The 21,834-nt window shown below is 39.9% G+C and overlaps 1 protein-coding gene and 2 long non-coding RNA genes across 5 annotated transcripts in view; 1 reads left to right on the forward strand and 2 right to left on the reverse strand.

Annotated features, from left to right (window-relative positions):
- LOC134657875 (protein MTSS 1) overlaps window positions 1-21,834 on the reverse strand; it is a 169,634-nt gene that overhangs the window by 29,248 nt on the left and 118,552 nt on the right. For all 3 annotated transcript variants that reach the window (XM_063513459.1, XM_063513464.1, XM_063513470.1), the window contains exons 4-7: window positions 15,502-15,586; window positions 10,183-10,396; window positions 9,812-9,928; window positions 9,408-9,515 (exon numbers count right to left, since the gene is read on the reverse strand). In XM_063513459.1, the coding sequence (XP_063369529.1) occupies window positions 9,408-9,515; window positions 9,812-9,928; window positions 10,183-10,396; window positions 15,502-15,586 (524 nt within the window). The remainder of the gene's footprint in view (window positions 1-9,407; window positions 9,516-9,811; window positions 9,929-10,182; window positions 10,397-15,501; window positions 15,587-21,834) is intronic.
- The window catches only part of LOC134658818 (uncharacterized), a 73,514-nt gene that overhangs the window by 5,771 nt on the left and 45,909 nt on the right, over window positions 1-21,834 (forward strand). The gene's annotated exons all lie outside the window — the stretch shown is intronic.
- LOC134658870 (uncharacterized) lies at window positions 6,006-6,452 on the reverse strand. The gene is made up of 2 exons (XR_010097750.1): window positions 6,398-6,452; window positions 6,006-6,366 (listed from the first exon to the last, which is right to left on the reverse strand). It is a non-coding gene; the product is annotated as an uncharacterized LOC134658870 (long non-coding RNA).

The raw sequence follows: 21,834 nt of genomic DNA on the forward strand, positions 1-21,834 counted from the left end.
CCTAAATAGTCGCGGTACCAACATTAAGCCTGTAACAGACTATCGCACCGCACCGCGACCTTGGAGCGTCGCACCCATAAGTGAGAGCGAGAAAGAGATATCTGTTTATCGCTCTCACTTATGGGTGCGACGCTCCAAGGTCGCGGTGCGGTGCGATAGTCTGTTATAGGCTTTATAATAATAAGTGCTGATCATCTGTTTGGCTGTTTAAGGGACCTATGCCTTCATTTGATATGGCCATTTGAAGTTTTAAAAAGTTTGGAACTCGTTAAATAATGGAATTTGTATGCGACATTGCAGTCCCGAAATCGAGACTGCAATGTTTTTAACTTTTTAATTTTTTGAATGACCATAAACTACGCACTTCGCGACCTATTTTTTAACCGGCAACGTCGACTTTGCTGTCCATTTTTGAGAAAAGACTATTTTATCATTTGAATGTCACTAATTTATCTATTTCATCTTCTTAAAAATTTCGGCTTAATCGGGAACCGGGAAGTAGATCAAACCATAAAGAAATATAGTAAGACAAGAGTACTTGACAATAGATGTAGCAGTACTGATAATTCCGCTACTCGATGCTAGATGTCGACTATGAAAATAGTCTTTGTACAATGCAAGCATCGCACATTTCTCGCGTCAGCATTAAATACAATGACTTTATAATAATTGCTGTATTTGCGATTACGCCATACATCGATTTATGAATTAGTTTACGTTTATACGTGCTCCTAGCTAGTACTTACTTATATACCTTGGTTATCAATAAATACATATACCGAAATCAGTGTTTCCATCAAGATTGCAATCAACCATCAAGAATCATATCAACTCAGATGTACGACCCGTACATCTTTTGGTCCTTCAAAGTTATCAGTGACTGTGACAGTGATTTCGTCCAAACGGCCTCCCACAAGCGGGTCTCACCGTGCGGATTGAACAGGCGCTGTGAGTCATCCAGAGCCTGATTATATTCATTGTCATCGGAGAACAGCATCAGTTCATCATCGAAGATATCAAGATTATCAAGAGACGTCTACTATCAAGCCAAGTAAGAGGAATCTCGAACTTGAAAGATCATCATTATCAGTGCTGCAGCAATTATCATCAATTTTAAATCAGGAAATCAGTATCATTATCAAACATCAAATATCAGTGGCCACAGTATTGTCAATTATTTGTTGATTAATACTTATTATTATTATCAATATCTACTCAACTACCTATCAATAAATCAAGATGAGTTCGGAAAAGGAAATGGAAGCGATTCGCAATGATCAAAATCAGCTCATGGCCAATATGAACAGGCTATTTGAGAACTACAAAAAAGATGGTCCAAGCCGACGAACTGAGTCTAACATCAATAACAAGTTGACCGGCCTCGACGGATTCTGGCAAGAGTTTCAAAGCAATCATGCAAGGCTGGTAGCATTCCAGAACGAGGATTGCACTTATTATGCCGAAAAGACTTATAACAAAACCAAAACCTTCTACGAATCAGCTAGGTCTGTATTGCTAGATCATTTGGAAACAGCTAAAAGCGCTCCTCTAACAACGAGACCTAGGCCAATCTCACAGAAACCGGCAGAACACCCTTCGTCAGCAATGCCCAATTGGGCCGAAGAAAAAACAAAAAGTGAAGAAGTGCACCCTGGGCCATCAAATCACCAGAGCCGTGCCGTCCCTCAAGACCAACAATCTGAGAATCAAGAAAAGACGGCCACCCGGGCTCCAGTCAATACAGGGTTCGCAATTCCACCTATTTTTAATTTCACCGAACAACCAAGCCTCGATGCTGCCAAGTTGTCAGAGAAGATGAGAAAACAACAGAGCAACTTCAAGGCCTTCGCGCATACTTTACATTACATAGACCTCTCCACGATTAATGAAAAGTGGGAATTGGAAGATTTACTTAAATCAGTCCAGTCTCGTTGGGCAACCATTGACACTCTGCACTGGGATATCGACAGTGAACTTCTCGAAGACGACGAAACCTATAATCAAACGTTCTACAAATATGAGAAGAAATTCCAAGACATCAAAAAATCTATCAATTCGAAAATATGGTCCATGGCTCACCGTGAGAAATCAACCCCCGTCATGGACATACCGCCGTTTAGTGGGAACTACCAACAGTGGGTTTCATTCAAGGATCTATTTAATGAAGCCATACATCATAATCGCTCCATGTCCAACGCACAAAAGATGCAATTTTTGAAAAACAAGGTCAGAGGTGAAGCTGAAAAACTTATTCAACATCTCAACATCAGCTCAGAAAATTATGAAACCTGCTGGGAAATCTTAAACCACAGGTACAACAACACGAAACTAATTTTCACCGCCCACCTCAATAACCTGCTGTCGCTATCAACAATGCAACAACAATCATATCAACAAATCAAGCGTTTACATGACACCACCAACGAGTGCTTAAACGCCATCAGGAATCTCGGCGTGGACACCTCGTCATGGGATCCGCTTATAGTCCATATTTTATCACAAAAGTTGGACGCGGAAAGTCATACGGAGTACGTCGAATCATTAAAGAACCCACGTGACTTGCCGACCTTAAAGGAATTCCTAGATTTCCTAGAAATGAAGTTTACATCATTTGAAGCAAGCCGTCGCAAGTTGGACACACCAAAACCATCCCAACAATCAGAAACATCAAGAAAACCTTACTACAAATCATTTGTAGGCATAAAGGATTCATCATTATCACAAAATAAATCAAATGATGTTAAATCAAGCTATTATCAAAGAAAACATTGCCCAGTTTGTAATAAGAATCATGGCATATTTAATTGCGAAACATTTCAAAGTGCAAAGCCAGAACGCAAACGGAGCATTATTGCAAGTTTGAATTTATGCAAAAATTGCCTTTACAATCACTACGATAAGGAATGTTTTTCAACAAGTCGATGCCGCACGTGTCAGGAAAGACATAATACACTCGTCCATGATGCCTACAGTCAGAAACAAGACACTTCCGACCTGCTTAATAAACGGAAAACTGTTGCAACTATTACGCAAGAATGTAATAAAAATATAGAAGTTTTATTACCAACCGCCCTCATCAAAGCAAGGGCAGTAGATGGAACTTATCACATTCTGAGAGCATTTATTGATCCTGGAGCACAGATGTCACTGATCACGGAGGCTGCGGCTCAACTTCTACAAATACCCCGAGAAAGCTGTGACGACACTATGTATGGCCTCTGCATTACTGGAAACACCTGCAACGGCGTTATAAACGTCACCATGTCATCAATGCATTGTGACTTTCAATTTAACGGAGAGTTATTTATCATGAATAAACTCACTCTTCCATTACCGAATCAAACCTTCATCAAACCCGATCTGTCGTACTTAAGAGGACTTCCACTGGCAGACCCGGATTACAACATCAGCCGCCCTATCGATATAATCTTGGGAACAGAAATCTACGCTAAATTCGTCCAAAATGGTACCATAATAAAAGGCGACGACCTTCCTGTAGCTCAGAAAACTAAACTTGGGTACATCATAAACGGAAAGGTCCCACTGCCATCGTATCAATGCTGCACCGTCGTCAACAACATGACTGATATCTCACGCTTCTGGACCATAGAAGACATCAATGAAGCATCAAGTTTGTCATCAGAAGATCAACATTGTATAAACTTCTATCGCGAAACTACATTTCGACAAGAAGACGGAAGATACGTCGTTCGATTGCCGTTAAAGCCAGAGATGGAAAATGCTCTAGGACACTCAAAGAACATTGCCATAGCACAATTCAGGCAACTCGAGATCAAGTTTCGAAAGGATCAAAACATCGAGAGAGAGTACAAGAAGTTTATTCGAGAATACATCAGTTTGGGCCATATGCGCGAATGTACAGACGAAATCGACGGGCCACCCAACTCGACACAAGAGTGCTTTTTGCCACATCACTGCGTGCAAAGGCCTGAATCAGCAACTACATCTCTTAGAGTCGTGTATAATGCGTCTTCCAAAACATCAAATGGGACAAGTCTGGACGACATCATGTACAGCGGACCCAATTTACAACACGACTTATTGTCACTCATCATTAAATGGAGACAATATAAGGTCGCGTACGTTGCAGACATAGAAAAAATGTTTAGAATGATTGGTATAAACATTCAAGATCAAAAATATCAAAAAATCATTTGGAGAGACAACGAACATCAAAGGTTTCGAGAATACGCATTAACTACCACAACCTACGGCACCAAGGCTGCCCCCTGGTTAGCCATGATGACGTTAAGACAGCTGGCCAAGGACGAACGCCACAACTATCCTGAAGCGGCTAAAGTCGTAGAAGAGAGTTTTTACATGGATGACCTTCTACACGGCTGTCACGATCTCGAATCAGCGAAAAAAATGAAACAACATTTGATTGAATTGTTAGAATCAGGAGGATTCAATCTTCGCAAATGGGCATCAAACACACCCGAACTACTGCAAGGAGTTAGCAAGTCTCAAGATCAACAACAAGCTTTCGAATTCAAAGATCAAGAAACAACGAAAACTCTGGGTCTACGCTGGCACCCGCAGGAAGATCTATTCACTTTTCAACTAAAAATTACACCGCTATCAACTCTAACATCGATCACAATGACGAAGAGAGAGTTACTGTCAAGTATAGCGAAAGTATTCGACCCTCTGGGGTGGCTATCGCCAGTAACCACGAAATTGAAGTTACTGTTTCAAAATGTCATATCAAATGACATCGGATGGAACGATCAAGTGCCCCATAATATCAAGAAGGAATGGTACACAATTTCACAAGACCTACAAACTATCAAAGATATCAAAATCCCACGTTGGCTAAATACCTACAAGAATCAAGACCTTGAACTACACGGGTATTGCGATGCATCGACTAAAGCATACGCGTGCGCAATCTACTGCCGTGTCATCCCTACCGATGAAAAACAATCAACGCCGCCGCCGGTACTGATAGCAGCAAAATCAAGACTCGTACCGACGAAAAAAGCTGTGACCTTGCCGAGATTAGAACTGTGTTCAGCTCTACTTCTATCAGCCCTCATGGAGAAGGTCAAGCAATCCCTATCAGAAAACAAAATCAAATTGGTCTGCTGGTCTGACAGTACAGCAGTTTTGGGATGGCTAAACGGCGAACCTAGCAAATGGAAGCCATTTATAGCTAACCGGGTTACGCAAATTACAAAAATCATACCGCCGACTTGTTGGAACTACGTCAAGTCCGAGGAAAACCCGGCCGACTGCGCTAGTCGCGGAATCACGGCCCAGCAATTACTAAAACATCTTCTTTGGTGGAATGGTCCAAAATGGCTATCATCGTACAGTGAAAATCAAGAAAGGCCCATATTCACTACGGATCAAGAGGTTAACACATCAAAACAAAGCCACGCGGTAACATGTAAACAAACCGACGGGGACATTATCAATGAATTAATAAGCAAGCATAGCAACTTGACACATTGCACCCGCGTGCTCGCATGGATACTACGAGTGGCTTCGCGGCGTCAGCAAAACTCGAGTTACCTAACAGCTGACGAGTTAAGAAGCGCTAAAAATAGAATCATTAAGTACGTGCAAGAAAGAGAGTTTGCAAATGAAATCGTCAATTTGAAAACAAATCAATCAGTGGATTTAAAGAGCAACATTTTGAAATTAAGACCTTTCCTGGATCAACATGGAATGCTACGCGTTCGAGGACGACTTCATAACGCACACATCAGCTGGGAAATGAAGCACCCTCTTATCATTCCACATAGAGGTCGCCTGACGGAGCTGCTTATAGATCAAGCACATAAAGCTGTTTTGCACGGAACCGCCAAACTCACTCACTCCAAACTAAGAGAATCAGTCTGGATAGTAGGAGGTAATAGAGCTACGAAAAATCTCCTACGCCGCTGCATAACGTGCCTTAAGCAGAAACCTCCAAAACTATCACAACTCATGGGTGACTTACCTGAGTCAAGGTCAAATCCATCAAGGCCATTTTATAATACCGGTGTGGACTATACAGGATACGTATCAGTGAAGGCAAGCAAGGGTCGCGGCATCAAAACGACTAAGGGCTACATTGCTGTGTTTGTTTGCATGGCAACAAAGGCAGTGCACTTAGAGCTAGTTTCAGACCTAAGCTCCGAATCATTTCTGGCTGCTCTACGGAGAATGTCCGCCCGGCGTGGAGCACCCCGTCACATCTTCAGTGACAATGGCACGAATTTTACTAAAGCCAACAAAGCAATTAAAAGGGAGTATGAAGAGATCACTGCCTCGCTAGATGAATCATTCTTCAAAGCCATCAGCGATATGAACATCAGCTGGCACTTCAATGCACCTTCGTGGCCCAGCGCGGGCGGCCTGTGGGAAGCGGCCGTCAAAAGCCTCAAACATCATCTTCACCGAGTTCTGGGAGAACAACACCTAACCTTCGAAGAATTTTCGACGCTATTGGCACAGATAGAGGGGTGTTTAAATGCACGTCCACTGTGTGCATTGACCGAAGACCCTGATGACTTGGATTACATCACGCCGGCACACTTTTTAGCAAGTGGTCCGACTCTTCACATCGTGGAGACTGAAAGGGACGAGCGTACGCGGTGGCGCCTAACACAGAAAATATTCCAAGATGTATGGAAAAAATGGCAAACTGAATACCTGTGTCAGTTACAATCACGCTGTAAATGGACGCAACCCAAGCCAAACATTGAGATCGGCGACGTCGTAATCATTCACGACGCAAACTTACCTGCCGGCAAGTGGGCTCTTGGCAGGGTATCCGAGGTTCATGCAGGAAAGGATGGCCTTGTCCGTGTCGCTTCAGTAAAGACAAAAAATTCAATAATCAAAAGGCCCATCATCAAGCTGTCAAAACTGCCAGTATCAGAAAACGAATCATCAACCAGTGAAGAACAGAAAAAAGATTCATCGGCCACGCCCCCTGCAAAACAAACAAATCAAAGAAAACCAGCAAAATCCAAACTTATTGGTTACATCACTATGGCGCTTATGATGTTCATGTTATTTATATCGCCGGCGCAATGCGCTCATGACGTATCACGTTTCAAAGAGGGACAAGGCATTTACTTTGATAAAATAACAAATATGAAACTGGCCCGAGACGAGTGGAAACTTGTAGTTTATTATGACATCAATCCATACTGGGAAGGATCAGAACTATTTTCCAAATACATCAAGCACTTGGAAAATATGTGTCACGCCATCAAAAATAAACAACAGTGCAACATCGTACTCAATCAACTGCGTCATGCCTTTTCGGAATTAAAATACTACGACAGCATGCTACTCGGTCAACGTGTCGAATCACCACGAAAGAAGAGGGCATTCTTCAACGGCGTTGGTAACATCGCTCACAGCCTATTCGGCGTGCTCGACGATCAATTCGCCGAACAATATCAGAAGGACATCGACCTGACCAGAGCTAATGAAAAACACTTGGCACAATTATGGAGGAATCAAACCTCGGTTATAGAAGCGGAAGCCAACTTACTAAAGAGAGTTGAAACATCAATGCAAAATCAGCACAAAACTTTCAACCAACACATAAACAACATCGAGATAAGCCTTAACAAACAGGCCACCGAAATTCAAGAATCAACTCAAATTAATGAAATCACCGTGTCATCAATCATCGCTAATAACATACTCGTGAACCTGAAAAGCATACAAGACACTTTATTGGACACCATGGCTAACGTCATTTATGGCAAATTCAACGTTCACCTCTTGACACCACAACAGTTGAAAGATGAGCTGAATATCATAGCCGGGCAGATGCCAAATGATTTGACTCTACCCTGCGAAAACATCAACACCGATTTACCTAAACTATATCAATTAATGAAGGTGCGAACAAAAATGACCCGCCAGTACCTTATCTTCGAAATCAAGATTCCCTTAGTATTTCAAGATGTGTACGAACTCTTCAGATTAATATCAATTCCACGTCAAGTTGGAAAAAATATGATCAAAATACGACCTATAGCAGATCAAGTGGCTATAAATATCAAAAAAGAATCGTATATACCTATGTTGGATGAAACCGTAAATAAATGCTCGCACTACGATCCTAATACTCTTATTTGTACGCTACAAGGTCCAATTTATCAACTAAAGTCTGACTCACACCTTTGCATTGCCGATCAAGTTTCAAACGAGTGCTCAGCTGACTCTGACACTTGCCACAACATATGGACGGAACTAAGCACTATGAATACATACCTATTCTTTTGTTGTGACCAATGTACTGCGAGAATCATATGCGGACAGGAGGTCAAGGCCGAGCATCTAAATAAGGCAGGAATCATAACCCTTCAAACAGAGTGCGTGTTAAATGGAGACGCCTTTACCATATTTCCACAGAAGAAACTTTCGAACGACATCAAAACACAAGCAACCGTTGTTAAATTCGACGTGCCCTCCATAAACAACGTTATAAACTTAACAGTACCAGTCTTACAAGGCGAATCAAATGCTCTTGAAAGCAATGACAAATATTTCAAGGTCATCAAAGACCAAATCGAACACATGAAGAACGACGGAGCGCTATCAGACAGAATCAACTACCACGACGTGCATCACTACACAGTAATCTACGTGGTCATGGGCATCGTCATCGTGTTAGCAGCGCTGTACGTGCGTCGCTGCATTCGACGCCGCCAACTCGTCGCGCGCCTCACTCCTTCGTTCGCCGCCGCCGCCGCCCCCCGGGAGAGCGGTCGCAGACCAACCTCGATGTCATCCACATCGCGCAGCTCCATCCCATCAGCGACCGAGCACAACCACAGTGGACAACCCCCTGAGAGACAAGATCATCGCGTCGCGGCAACTGCGCTCAACTCTACCTCTATGTTTAGGGGATTTACTTCTATCAAATAATTTAATTCAACTTAGATATCATTTGATTCAGTTTCAAATTATCTCACTATAACAATCAGTTTTATATAAAAATATCTTCTTAGCATTTCTTATCATTCTTATCAACTTCTCATCTCCTGGCCGGGAATATGTACAATGCAAGCATCGCACATTTCTCGCGTCAGCATTAAATACAATGACTTTATAATAATTGCTGTATTTGCGATTACGCCATACATCGATTTATGAATTAGTTTACGTTTATACGTGCTCCTAGCTAGTACTTACTTATATACCTTGGTTATCAATAAATACATATACCGAAATCAGTGTTTCCATCAAGATTGCAATCAACCATCAAGAATCATATCAACTCAGATGTACGACCCGTACAGTCTTTTTGGCACCAAAACTGATGTATGGAGTGAGCAATCTATGTATTTTTTTATCTATGATCAAACTAACAGAGATATAGATATCTGGTCGGATAAAATTAGATAAAAGCTTAATAAAACTGTACTCGCCTGTAAGCTTGCAGCGGGCAAGGTGCGCGGTTCGGTGGTGTGCCGCACGAGTTGCTCGCTACCCTCTTGCAAGTGCCCCACCTCCGCTAACATTGCCACTTCACTCTCCTAGAACAAGGTGATACAAAATGAATCGTTGGTCGTGTTTATTGAAAAATAATATAGAATAGAATAGAATATAATTTATTCGTAAGCACAGACAATACATAATATGAAAGAAAACACAAAATAAGATTAAAGTGCCACGAAATGGCCTCATCTCAGCATGTATTATGTAATATGGTATTTTAATAAATATTTTATTAATAAGTTTATTACTAATTAGGAAGATAACAGTCTCTCTCTCTGGCATTCAACCAGATAGGTACTGGCAGCATGACTACTTACGACTTGGTCCCACTTACCACGACGGGGTTGAGCAGTGCCACGAAGTGGCAGAAGCGGCTGCGCTCCTCGACAAGCGCCGCCTTCACCGCTTTCTCCTCCATCTCCTCCAGCTGCTGTTTGCGCTCCGCAATATCCTGGAATTGACACCAAGAAGGCAACTTTAACCAACAACAGGGTCAACCAAGGTAAGTTACACAGACATATTAGTCTTCTAAAGAATTCTTTGTTTCCAGGTTGCCTGAATAAACACTTACTTTGTTCAGTTTAGGTACATACCTAAGTGATGGAAGTTATGGCGTTACCTGGTTTGCATTGTCTTGTAAAGCTTGGTGCGCAAGGTTTATTTTCGCACGCACGTTCATAGAACTAAGTCGGAAAGTGGACATACCTGCATACAAACATCTGCTCTCCGCTTGGCATCAGTCGGCGCGCGGCGTGCCTTGCGCGCGTGCCGTTGCGCGTCGTGCACTCTCCGGCGCAGCTCGGCGCGCGCACGCTTGCACTCGCGCGCGTGCTCACGCCCGAGCGCGCCGGTCGCGCATCCCCGTCGCCATTCTTCTGCGCGCGATGTTAACGGAACTATTAGCGCGTCCGTTAGAGCACTGTAAAAACGTTTCACATAAGTCTTGCTCCGTGACTCAGTTATATTGCAAATTAATTTTAATAAGCGCCCATTCCGCCATTTAAATAATAAGAAAACATTCCTACCCGCTCTGGCATTAAAGTGCCTAAAGTGATAGCATAACAAAATTATTTAATATAGCCATCCAATGTAAACTATTGTGGTCATACACCAATTACACCATACACACAGCTGACACAGCTAAAATGCAAAAGCGCCACACACAACAATGATGAGGCATGCGGCGTCAGCCATCTATATATATGTACCTATTTACTAGGCTCCGGTCATGTTAATGACACCATTCAAATGTAATGTATTATGTAATTATGCTATCTCATTAATCTCATGTTTGTCATACAGTCGATCGGGGTCGATGTTACTCTGCGTTCGTAGGAAATACCTTAGATAACCCTACACGTGATCCCCGTGTGGTGCTAAAAGAGTAACAAACTTCTGGGCAGCACCTCCAAATGGCTTGGACCTCGCAGCGCTCACTGGATTCCTTCATTTGCTTTCCCACTACTACCCTTTAAAGCGGGCATTACATTATACAATTTGCAGAGCGCTAGCTCAGTTAGCGCACTAATTTAGCATAGTGTAAAGGCAGCTAGCCAGTTAGTGACCCAATCTAGTGCGATCGCATGTGCTCTGCCGCACTAGCGCTAACTAGCGCACTAGAACGCATAGTGTAAATGGTTTTAGCGCGCTTAGCGCATACTGTGCAAGGTCAGTTGTCGGCACGCCACCTACGCACTCGAACGTATGGATGTTTTATTTATTGTATTTCAGTTCAAAATGACGCAGCCGCAGACTAGGGAAAAGGAAGTACTGCTAAACATGATTGAACTTTATAAAGATATGCCATTTTTATGGGATAAAAAACATAAAGATTACAATTAAAGATTTTATTCGTGAAAATTGAACTAGACAACAGTGTTATTAAAACAATGCCAACTTTTTGATGTTTTGATGGTGCCATGATATACTAGCTCTGTTCGGAAGATGAGGTACGATTCGAACGATGATCACTGCCGAATTGAAAATAGGACACTAACTAGCGTCGCTAGCTAGTGTAGTGTAATGAACAAGCTCTTTTTTATCTCGCCTAGCAACACTTAATTAGCGCTCTGCAAATTGTATAATGTAATGCCCGCTTTAGTATAAGTTTTGTATCCAGTGACTTGTAACTAAGCCATACGATTAATAAATAAAATACAGTCAACTGGAACTATCGTCGTTGCCTAAACAATGGCATCTAAATAAAATTAATGTTATTACATAATAAGAATTAAGTCAACGTTCAAACTAGCTGCAAGGAAGCTCGAATTATTTTATGAAAAGTTGCCTCGTCTGTACCCACCCATGCTCATATTACGTCTTCCTTTATAAAACAATAATTAAATGTAAAATAAAAACATAGGTAAGGTACCTTACCTACGCCTAAAAAGTGATATAGGCACTGACTTAATATAAAAGAAATAGACACACAAAGCAGAACAAAAACGTCAAGAAATGTGGATCCCAATGACGTTTCGCACCATTTGCATTGATGATAAAAACGCTTACGTAAATTTTGAGTCAAGATAAATGTTTCGTACAGAAAAGAGCTTAATGTCGTAAGCATTAAGTGTCAAATTTGCAAACATAAGTACCAACACTATTAAAAAATTTAGTCCGATGGCACTAAACGTAACGTATTTACGTCAAACAACGTCAAACGAGAATAATGAACGAATGGAGTCACTTTGGTACACTTTAATATGTATTACTGTACGGGAAAACCAATTGAAGTAATAAATAAAACAAATTTAATTTAATCGGGAGCTCAAATAAAATTAATTCGTGGTTCAAATTCAAACAAATTAAATTTTTAATTCGTAAGTATACGTCTTTAAATACTAATTTCCTTGAAATAAATTCTACTTATTAAATAACTGTGTAGGTGAGGGTGGGGAGGGTCGATCCCTAGGGGACACTTGGTAAACTTCATTTTTAATCAAACCAAACGAGATACATTTTTTTGCACTGGTAACACTCATTCATTCGTTCCTAACTTCACGTTCTGTCATGGCACTGTATCGGAAAAGTCAGTGGTTCAAAAATGGCGGACGGTGAAAGATTTTCTGCGTACTATATTCAATTTTCGGTAAGCTTTAACTGGATTTATTTTATAATATGAGATGGAAATGATGTTAGTGAGTGTGCTTATTTTATTTGTTGTTTATTGAAGTGATGATTAATTTGGATTACATTGATATACGCGAACACACGTTTCGAGTACGGCACGTTTTATAATCTTACTATGTATGGGGAGACTTTGTCTTTTTCTTCAGGGGAGATATGATTCCGGGATCATGTCACCCCCAAAGCGATCAAGTATACATTGTAATAAATTTACTTACAAAATGATTCATAGAGCTATCATAAATATTTTCTTTTCTTTAGTAAATCATGCCGCAAAAGTACGACCAGAGAAACACTGATTTAAACTTTCAAGGTTTTTGACTCATTATTGTTTATTAAAACGGGATTTAATGGCGTATAATTCAGTTTTTAATTATACAACCGACTCCGAACTCCGAAAACGGAATTATCCCCGTGGCCTTTGAAAAGACTAACTAAAGTTGACGTCAACATTTTACGAACTACCCGCACTTGGTCGTGTTTATCAAGTTAAACGTTTTACACACAGGGGTTGTTACTCGGTCGACAAACAACACTTATAACGATATTTGGTTTTCAACCGGCGATATTTTTTTTTATGGATGAAATGCTATTTCAATGGCTTTCCGACCTTATGTACTATAGAACCGACGGTCCATAGAAAGGATTTTAGGATTATGCAGCTCAAACACCGTCCTCGAAACGTGAGCAGTAAATTTCTAAACTTATTTATTATAGTAAACAATAACGACCAGAGATGGGTAAAAAATTTAAAATTGCTGTAGGTATCTGACGCTAAAAATACCTTCATAATAACTTTAAAAAATTTAGCTTGTTACAAGAAATTTTATGTTTATAACTTAGATTTTTGTTTTTTTTTTTTACAAAAATTGATTCCCTATTTTATGTTGTTTTATGGATAATACGATTACATTGTTTTTTAAAAGTATAAGATGATGGATTAATATGTGTTTGATATCTTCATATATTAATTTTCTGTAGATAAAGTGAATAAATTAATGTAGATACTACCCTCGAAATATGACATTGCCGCTTAAAATCTTTTTACCAAGTGTCCCCAAATCTGGAAGACTTGATCCCTTCGGCTTAGACATCTGATTACCGGAAATACAACTTCAAAGCATGGAAGATGCAATATATATATGTTTGCTGTGTATTTTACAAATTATAGATGCATTGCTAATAGCGATCCGAGTTATATAATCAATGAGAATCTGGTATGGGGAGACATGGTAAAAATCTGTTTACCATGTGTCCCAAGAACCAGGGTCACTTGATCCCCCTAGGATCAAGGCTCCCGACCAGGGGTAAACAAGTCTCCCTTACATAGGGGACACATGGTAAAAGTCAACAGTATGGGTTTTCATTAAATAATGGTCTAATTTATTGCACAAATCTGTTCTAATTCAAACTATTAATGAAGAGATAAATTCTGAATCGTATGGTCTATAAAGTTTTTCAATACTACAAATAGTTAAGAAAATGTATGCTAAAAACAAAAGGGGTGATCAACCCTCCCCAGTTTCCCCTATTTAAGATCTACATTTACTCATAGCGCGGGTGCACGGGGACATTTAGATACTAATTGGATTTTTTTTATAAAGTCTACCTATACTTTATAAAAAAAATCCTGTGGTTGTCACTGTGTTCCGACAGATTTAGCATTTACAGTTAGTCGATATAAGCCCTTATTGGTGGTGTATATGTCGGAAACAGGGAAATGGGCCGAACACACAAGTGCCGTTTTGCCTTGTTTAAAACTGCATCACCCCTATCTCTTGCTATAATTAAATAGCAGTCCACTTTGCACGTCGCATAGGTTTTCTTGGAAATCTTGAATTTAAACATAATATTATTTCTTATGAATTCCATATAAAAATATAAAAAAATATTGACCTCACATCGACTCATTAGATTTTTGTTCCTTAACATCCCTTCTTTGGTACTAACAAATTAATTTATTCAAAACCATAAAATTACCACCAGATTACATAAATTATGTAATGCTATCCAAAGAACTAACCGAAAGAAATACATTCCATCCTTTTTCCTTGTTTTATCATTGTTATTTTTACATATTTTAACGGCACATTTCGTAATTGTTGACAACTTCACATTTGAGCGTTTCAAACAAGACTAAACGAAAAAGTAATGCATGATCTGTTTTGACATCACTTTTGTGGGGCCATTTTTGGCGGCTGATTGGGTATCCAGTTCTTTATACTATATCAATGGATATAGGTAATTTAATGTGCCTATTAATACCGATTGTACTAAAGTCTATTTTTTATTCGGTAGACTAAAATGACATTTCATATTATGAAATGTTATTTTATGTTCATATTATGAAATGTCATTTTAGTCTACCGAATAAAAAAATAGACTTTAATAAGTATAAATATGCGTGTGCAGCCCTAGTAGCACGGTCGCATTTGAAGAAACAAAGATTCACAGATTCGGTTTGTGAAGTGACGGGCATAGTGATAGTCGATAAAAATGGAACCGTGCTGAGCCCCCGCTGAAGTTAAACTTAAGAAACTTCAGTACAATACTGGTAATCTTTAACTCCATACACAGTCGAAGGCCCTAATCATGTACCTATGTAGTTATGTTATAGATGGCGCCACTTAATGAGATCTCCAATCAGGCATAGAACCAAAAGGACAACACCATCTTATACAATGCAAATACTCTTTTTTGCACACCTCATTACAGAAAACAATACAAATAATACAGAAAAGAAGAGGTTAAACAACAGGCGAGGCGGTCTTATCGCTAAAAAGCGTTCTCTGTACTGAAGGAGTTAACATGTTGACATATTTATTGAAATTGAAATTGAAAATATTTATTTCAGACTTGCATCCATAATTGTTACTATAACAGAGTATAACTTAATACCTGATAAACGTTTTCATTCTGGTCTCGATGGCTCTGTGGCGGAGGCAAACCCTGGTGAGCGCTGTTCCTATCTCTTTCGTTGCTCCTGTAACAAATGAAAACAAAAATCACTAAACACCTCAGCATAGCTATATAATAACAACACAATTCTATAGATACAAAAGGTTGTAATCATCTCACATGATTTTTGTGTTTGCATTAGGTACTTTTAAGATTCATATCCAGTATACTTTTCAACACACCAACTCGTAAAGGTTAGATAATTCTTTTCATAAATTAAAATTTGTTTTGTTTGTATAACAGTTGTGCCTTAAAAGTCACGCAACCCTCAAGATTCCACTTTTCGAATCACTCGCTACGCTCGTGGTTCAATTTTAGCATCTTTTGCTCCCGGGTGCTATCGGGTATCAATATTAGCAAGAGGGGTTAAACAACTTTGCCCTCTTGTAAAAAAAAATAGTATACATAGAATGGATCAATTAATTTTATTATTTCTAATACGGATCATAATAATAATACCATATATTCGTACTTTGCCGTAAACTATTTGGATTGTTCACTACTATTAATAATAATAATCACCCATGCCCATGTGGGCGGCACACAGGACTCAAGACAAGAGTATTTCGACGGAAGACATACAAATTAATTACTTACTTATCATTAGTTATAATTATGTGTTACGACAAATACCATCGTGTGTTGTTATAATTAACAAACTTATCCATCAGAGCTAAAATTTAAAATCGTACACACTGAGTACAGTTAGGTAGCTACCTACACAAAATTACGGTACGGCCATAATCCGAAACACTCAGGAGTGTTTTGACGTGTTTGCAGACTGTACAGTATATAATTTAGTGCTAAGTATTATTAATTGCGGGTGCTGCTACTGTTAAAATAAAGGCTGATTTTAAAATGATGTTACTGTTTATTGTGGCGTGTGGCGTTGATTTTTTAAATGGTATGTTTATTGAGTTATAATATTATAATATGAAACTAGTTCTGTTTATGAATAAACAGGAAAAACGAGACAACTATTTGTGTTCAGCACAAGCAATGACATATATAGGCAGAATTTGAATATAGGTATGTAAGCATTTATTAAGCTTTTATATGAAAATAGTTTTAGCGATGCAATTCTTAATCCATACAACTCAATAAAGCAAATGCCATAAAAAACATGAACAGTCATCTTATACAACTTATTACAGTAGGTAATTTTAAATGTTCACAAATGTTAAACGATAACGTTACATAAAATAATACTAATTCGGAAATTGTGTACATACAATTTTTTGTTGTTATTATGTCCCGTTCCCGTTGCACAATTTGGTAGATGAAATTTTGTATCATATTCTACTAACATGCTTAGTATATGGCCCATTATCAGTGTTGTCCAGAAAAACAGGCAGTAAGAGACAAAACATGTTGATTCACTCATTTGCGCCCTTGTCACTATTGCAATAATGGACATAATATATACATACTTTCTATGAACTTAGATTTTCGATGTAGCCGTCCAGACCTTGCGCTGGGCACAAACCTCCTTCCATTAATAATATAATTAATATCGAATGTGCTCCACACGCTCGACCCCTGTGGATTGAGGACTTCACATATCTAAACCTTGTAATAATTATGAACTATAATTGACACCTACTTTAGTCTGATAGTATGTTTCAGGGCAGTGTGCAGATAGCTTAACAAACACCACATGCATAAGCATTGACAATTGTGAAACCCTGCGTCCCTTGGTCACCAAGCCCAAAAAAACCACGGACGAGCTTAGCTTTTTGCGAAAGCAGACATGCGGATTCGATGGAACACTTCCTAAGGTGAGATTAAAAGTTACAGCATACGTAATACGTAACACTACACTGATAGACTTAGATATAATATGTATAACAGTAAAAAAGACATCTAAGTAAAGTAACATGTTCATTCTGTAAGTAAATCTAAGATATTATCGAACTAGGGACTCATTATTTTTTTATCTTTAAGGACGTATAATTTTATTCTAGATAACATGCATGTGTTTATTATTTAGGTATAATGTTTAGCGAGGATTCCCTTAAACTGCGTCTAATAATTTCTAAATCCGTGTAATTCATTTTACAGATTTGCTGCCCAAAGGACCTTGACTGCGTGACACCAGATGGTGTAAACGGACAATGCATCGATATCCGTAACTGCTCCAACTTCGTCCAGTTGTTAATAAGCAACCCCTCATCTCACGATTTGACTTTCATCCAAAAATCGAGGTAATCATATAACAACGAAATTCCTGCACGCCTTTTACAGTATTTAAGGGCTCCATAGTGAGCAGGAAAAATAGTGATAACGCCACCATGCTGATGCTGTTTCTCATGCTCCTGATGCTGCCAAGGTTACAGTCAGAGGCGGTATTTCGGACGGCAGTCAAAACACCGGCAGTGTCAGGAGCAGTAGCAAGAGTAATGAGTGCTTACACTATGACATTAATGATATATGCCATCACGAACTTTCCTGTAGACCTATAAAAAGAGGAACGACTCCAGCATATCTACATGGTTTTGGTATATTAAAGGGAAGGCAGCGTTTTTAATGAAAACTCCCAATCGGATTGCGATTTACGACGTCTTCAACAATTAAAATTATCGTCGCGTATTATATAAAAAATAATGACTAAAAAATATTGTATAATATAAAAAATAATGACTAAGGTATTACATTTATCAAGTTTAAATTATCGTGAGTTTTTTTGTATTGTAGATGCTACGGTCCAGACAGTTATAGTGTTTGCTGTACGCCTGCTCCACCTCTTAAACCTATTCAAGCAACGAATCAAATAGATTTTGTGAGCGAACAATGCCCTGCGACGGCTGTACCCCCAGGCCCAGAGACCGGCTGTTGTGGATCAAGTGAAGGGTTCAACAAGATCTCCGGTAGGTACGTCTAAATGTTATACAGTCAGCAGCAATAGTTGCAAAGCGGGCGAGGTGTTCAAAATTACCTTGACACGACTTTATTTTTAAGAATAAGAGCGGGTCAAGGTAATTTTGAACACCTCGCCCGCTTAGCAACTTCTGCTGCTCACTGTACCTATGTCATTAACAAAAGGACAGACATTTAGAATAAGAGGACCTATTAGCTACACCTCTAGCTACATCTCAATAGGGTATTTGACAAATTTTCATTAATGGTGTCAGTCGATCAAGTTTGTTTTGAGGATCAAATGTCTATATAGGACCCATTGCCTTAAAGCAATACAAAAGTCACAATTGACAGTCAAAGTCTGACTATCGTACTGTACTGACTAAACGATCCTAACAAAATAGCAATACATCGTGACGTCACCATGTAATAAAAGCCGTTTCGATGTATGTAAAACAAGGTAATTGCGAGGACCTAAAGAACCTCATACCCGCTTTCAAAGAACTTGGGCTAGAAGTAAATCCCACGAAGTGCGAGCTCTTCTCCTGTGGGTCAATGTCTGAATCCTCCTCTTTGGCTCTGCAAACATTTTTGCCGGGAATCAAAAAAGTGGACAAAGCGTCTCTCTCTCTGTTAGGTGCGCCCATCTTCCCCGAGGGTGTTAGTGCCGCCCTTCGAACTAAAAAGGATGCACTTGTGGCAGCTCGGAACCACTTGACCAATCTTTCATCTCACGTGTCCATGACACTACTACGTCATTGCTTCGCCACACCCCGGATGACCTATATCTTAAGGACGTCTCCCTCGTGGCTATTCCCTGAAGCAGCAAAAGAAATAGATCTTGAATTAAAGTCGACCTTACAACTCATTCTAAACGTCGATCTTACCGACATACAGTGGATTCAAGCGACGCTTCCCATACGTTATGGCGGCCTTGGAATTCGCCGCGTCGAAGATATAGGACTCATTGCCTTTTTACCATCTGCGAATGGAACTGTGGATCTTGTCACTCGAATATTAGCTCTTAATGGTGGCAACTCCCCGGTTCCATTTGTCTCAGAAGCCTTGGCAAAGTGGTCCGCATCTACGCCGGGCGACGCAAGGCCTGACGATCCCGCTGTACAAAGACAATGGGACGACATCTGGAGCAGAGGTGTGTACAACTCGTTGATTTCTGGCGCCTCGGGTGTCGATCTCGCGCGCCTTAAAGCTCTTGCACAGCCAGAGTCAGGGGCCTGGATACATGCACTGCCCTCACCCCAGCTTGGTACACTGCTAGACAACGACTCGTTAAGAATAGCAGTGGCACTCCGGTTGGGGGCCAGTGTGTGCGAGGCTCATCGCTGCAGATGCGGAGCAATGGTAGAAGCCAACGGACACCATGGTTTAAGCTGCCAAAGGTGCGCGGGGCGATTTCCTAGGCACCAATCTATTAATGAGATAATACGAAGGGCAATGGTGTCGGCTAGCGTGCCATGCATACTGGAGCCCCCTGGCTTGAGTCGTACGGACGGTAAAAGACCGGACGGACTAACCTTGATTCCATGGCGGAGGGGACGCTGTCTCTTATGGGACGCAACTTGCGTTAGCACCTTTGCTGCGTCCCACCTGAGGCAAACCTCACGGTGTGCCGGCTCGGCGGCGGAAACCGCCGCCAAGCTAAAGCACACCAAATACTCCGCCCTGGAATCAAGCTATGATTTCGTGCCGGTGGCAATTGAAACCGCGGGACCCTGGGGCTCTGAGGCTCGGCGTCTGATTGGTGAACTGGGGAGACGTCTACGGGAGAGGGGCTGCGACCCCCGCTCTGGGTCGTACCTGGTTCAACAGATCTCCATTGCCGTGCAGCGAGGAAACGCTGCAGGCATCATGGGGACTTTTGAGCCGGGTACGATGCAGGGTGGAGGCGCATATTAGACGTTTTTTAGTTTATTATTAGTTTTAATGATCATGTTTTTTTATTATTTATTTATTCTTTATTAAATAAATGGTAATTTTAATTGCGATTTTGTCGATGAAATATTGCGTTTATGTATATGCTGACATACGATTTATATTTATATAAAATGTAAGGAATCTAATGGTACCATTATTTTTTCCTTTTCGGATGTTTAAAAAAACTTACATTTAATTTTGAGGTTTTGTATTTTTTTACTATCCAATATATTTATTAGGTTTCCAATTTATTGTGATAAATTGCTCATTTTCTATCTATTTGACTAGATTTAGTTATAAAATTCAACATGTGTCAACAACCCTATAACTATGTTTCAAAAAAATGTCTAAAATGGTAGAAATTCTTAAAATACTCATCTATCTTCGTAGATATTTAGAACGCTTAACTATTTTTAATACTCAGCTTCCAAATCAATTAAAAAATATATTTAAGTAGGTGTCTGATCCTACCTCTTCTTAGGTTACGCAGAGTTTAAAAGTGGATAAGAGTTTAGGAAATCTCAGGTATATTTTAATGGTAATATTGAGGGATGGTAGATAATAGTCAGAAGTATAATATTCTAATTCTAATCAAATTATTACATTCCTAGGAGGCGGTAATGCAAATATCGACCAGTTCCCTTGGTTAGTTCTGATAGAATATCGCAAGAATAACACGATCGTCACTAACTGCGGCGGAGCACTTATCAGTGGCAAATACGTACTTACGGCGGCTCATTGTGTGGATACAGGAAACACTTTGTATGTATAACTGGTCAAGCAGATCTTGACAGTAGAAAAAGGCGGCAAATTTGAAAAATGTAGGCGCGAAGGGATATCGTCCCATAGAACATTTGAATTTCGCGCCTTCTTCTACTGTCAAGATCTGGTTGACCAAGTATATTTATTGTACTGTGCCTACTTGTTGGAGTTGGAAATATTATACACAGATTAATATTAAACCGTCGAGCGCCCTACCAAGACACGTGTGATGGTAACTCCATAATAATATATACTATTCTTGGTTCAGGGCGCTCCACGGGTTAATTAAGAATTTTAGCCACCATGTTCCATCACTGTCATGATGAAACGATCGGCCGTCAGCAAATGTGTCTGGCCAATACCCTGTCTAAGCAAAGGTGATCAATGAATACCTACTACTCACTATATATACACCGTGTCTTTTTTTATATCCGTTAATTTCAAGAGTGCATTCCCGAGTTTAAATCAAGTAACTTTCTCAAAGACACCGATATTCTAATTAACTCCATTTCGGAGATAATCAATAATTTATTTTTTTCCTATAAGGCCTCTACAAGCGTGTACACTTGCCTTAGGGCCGGTTTACATATTGATTAGTGTTTAGAATGAGTTCATACATTTGCTACTAAACTTAAGTACAATCTCGGTAGATCGATGTTCGAAATGACATTGATATGTCACAGAATTTCAATTGTTTGGTTGAGTTAAATGTAATGCCCG

The sequence above is a fragment of the Cydia amplana genome, chromosome 2 (genome assembly GCF_948474715.1).
Source record: "Cydia amplana chromosome 2, ilCydAmpl1.1, whole genome shotgun sequence".
NCBI lineage: Eukaryota > Metazoa > Arthropoda > Insecta > Lepidoptera > Tortricidae > Cydia > Cydia amplana.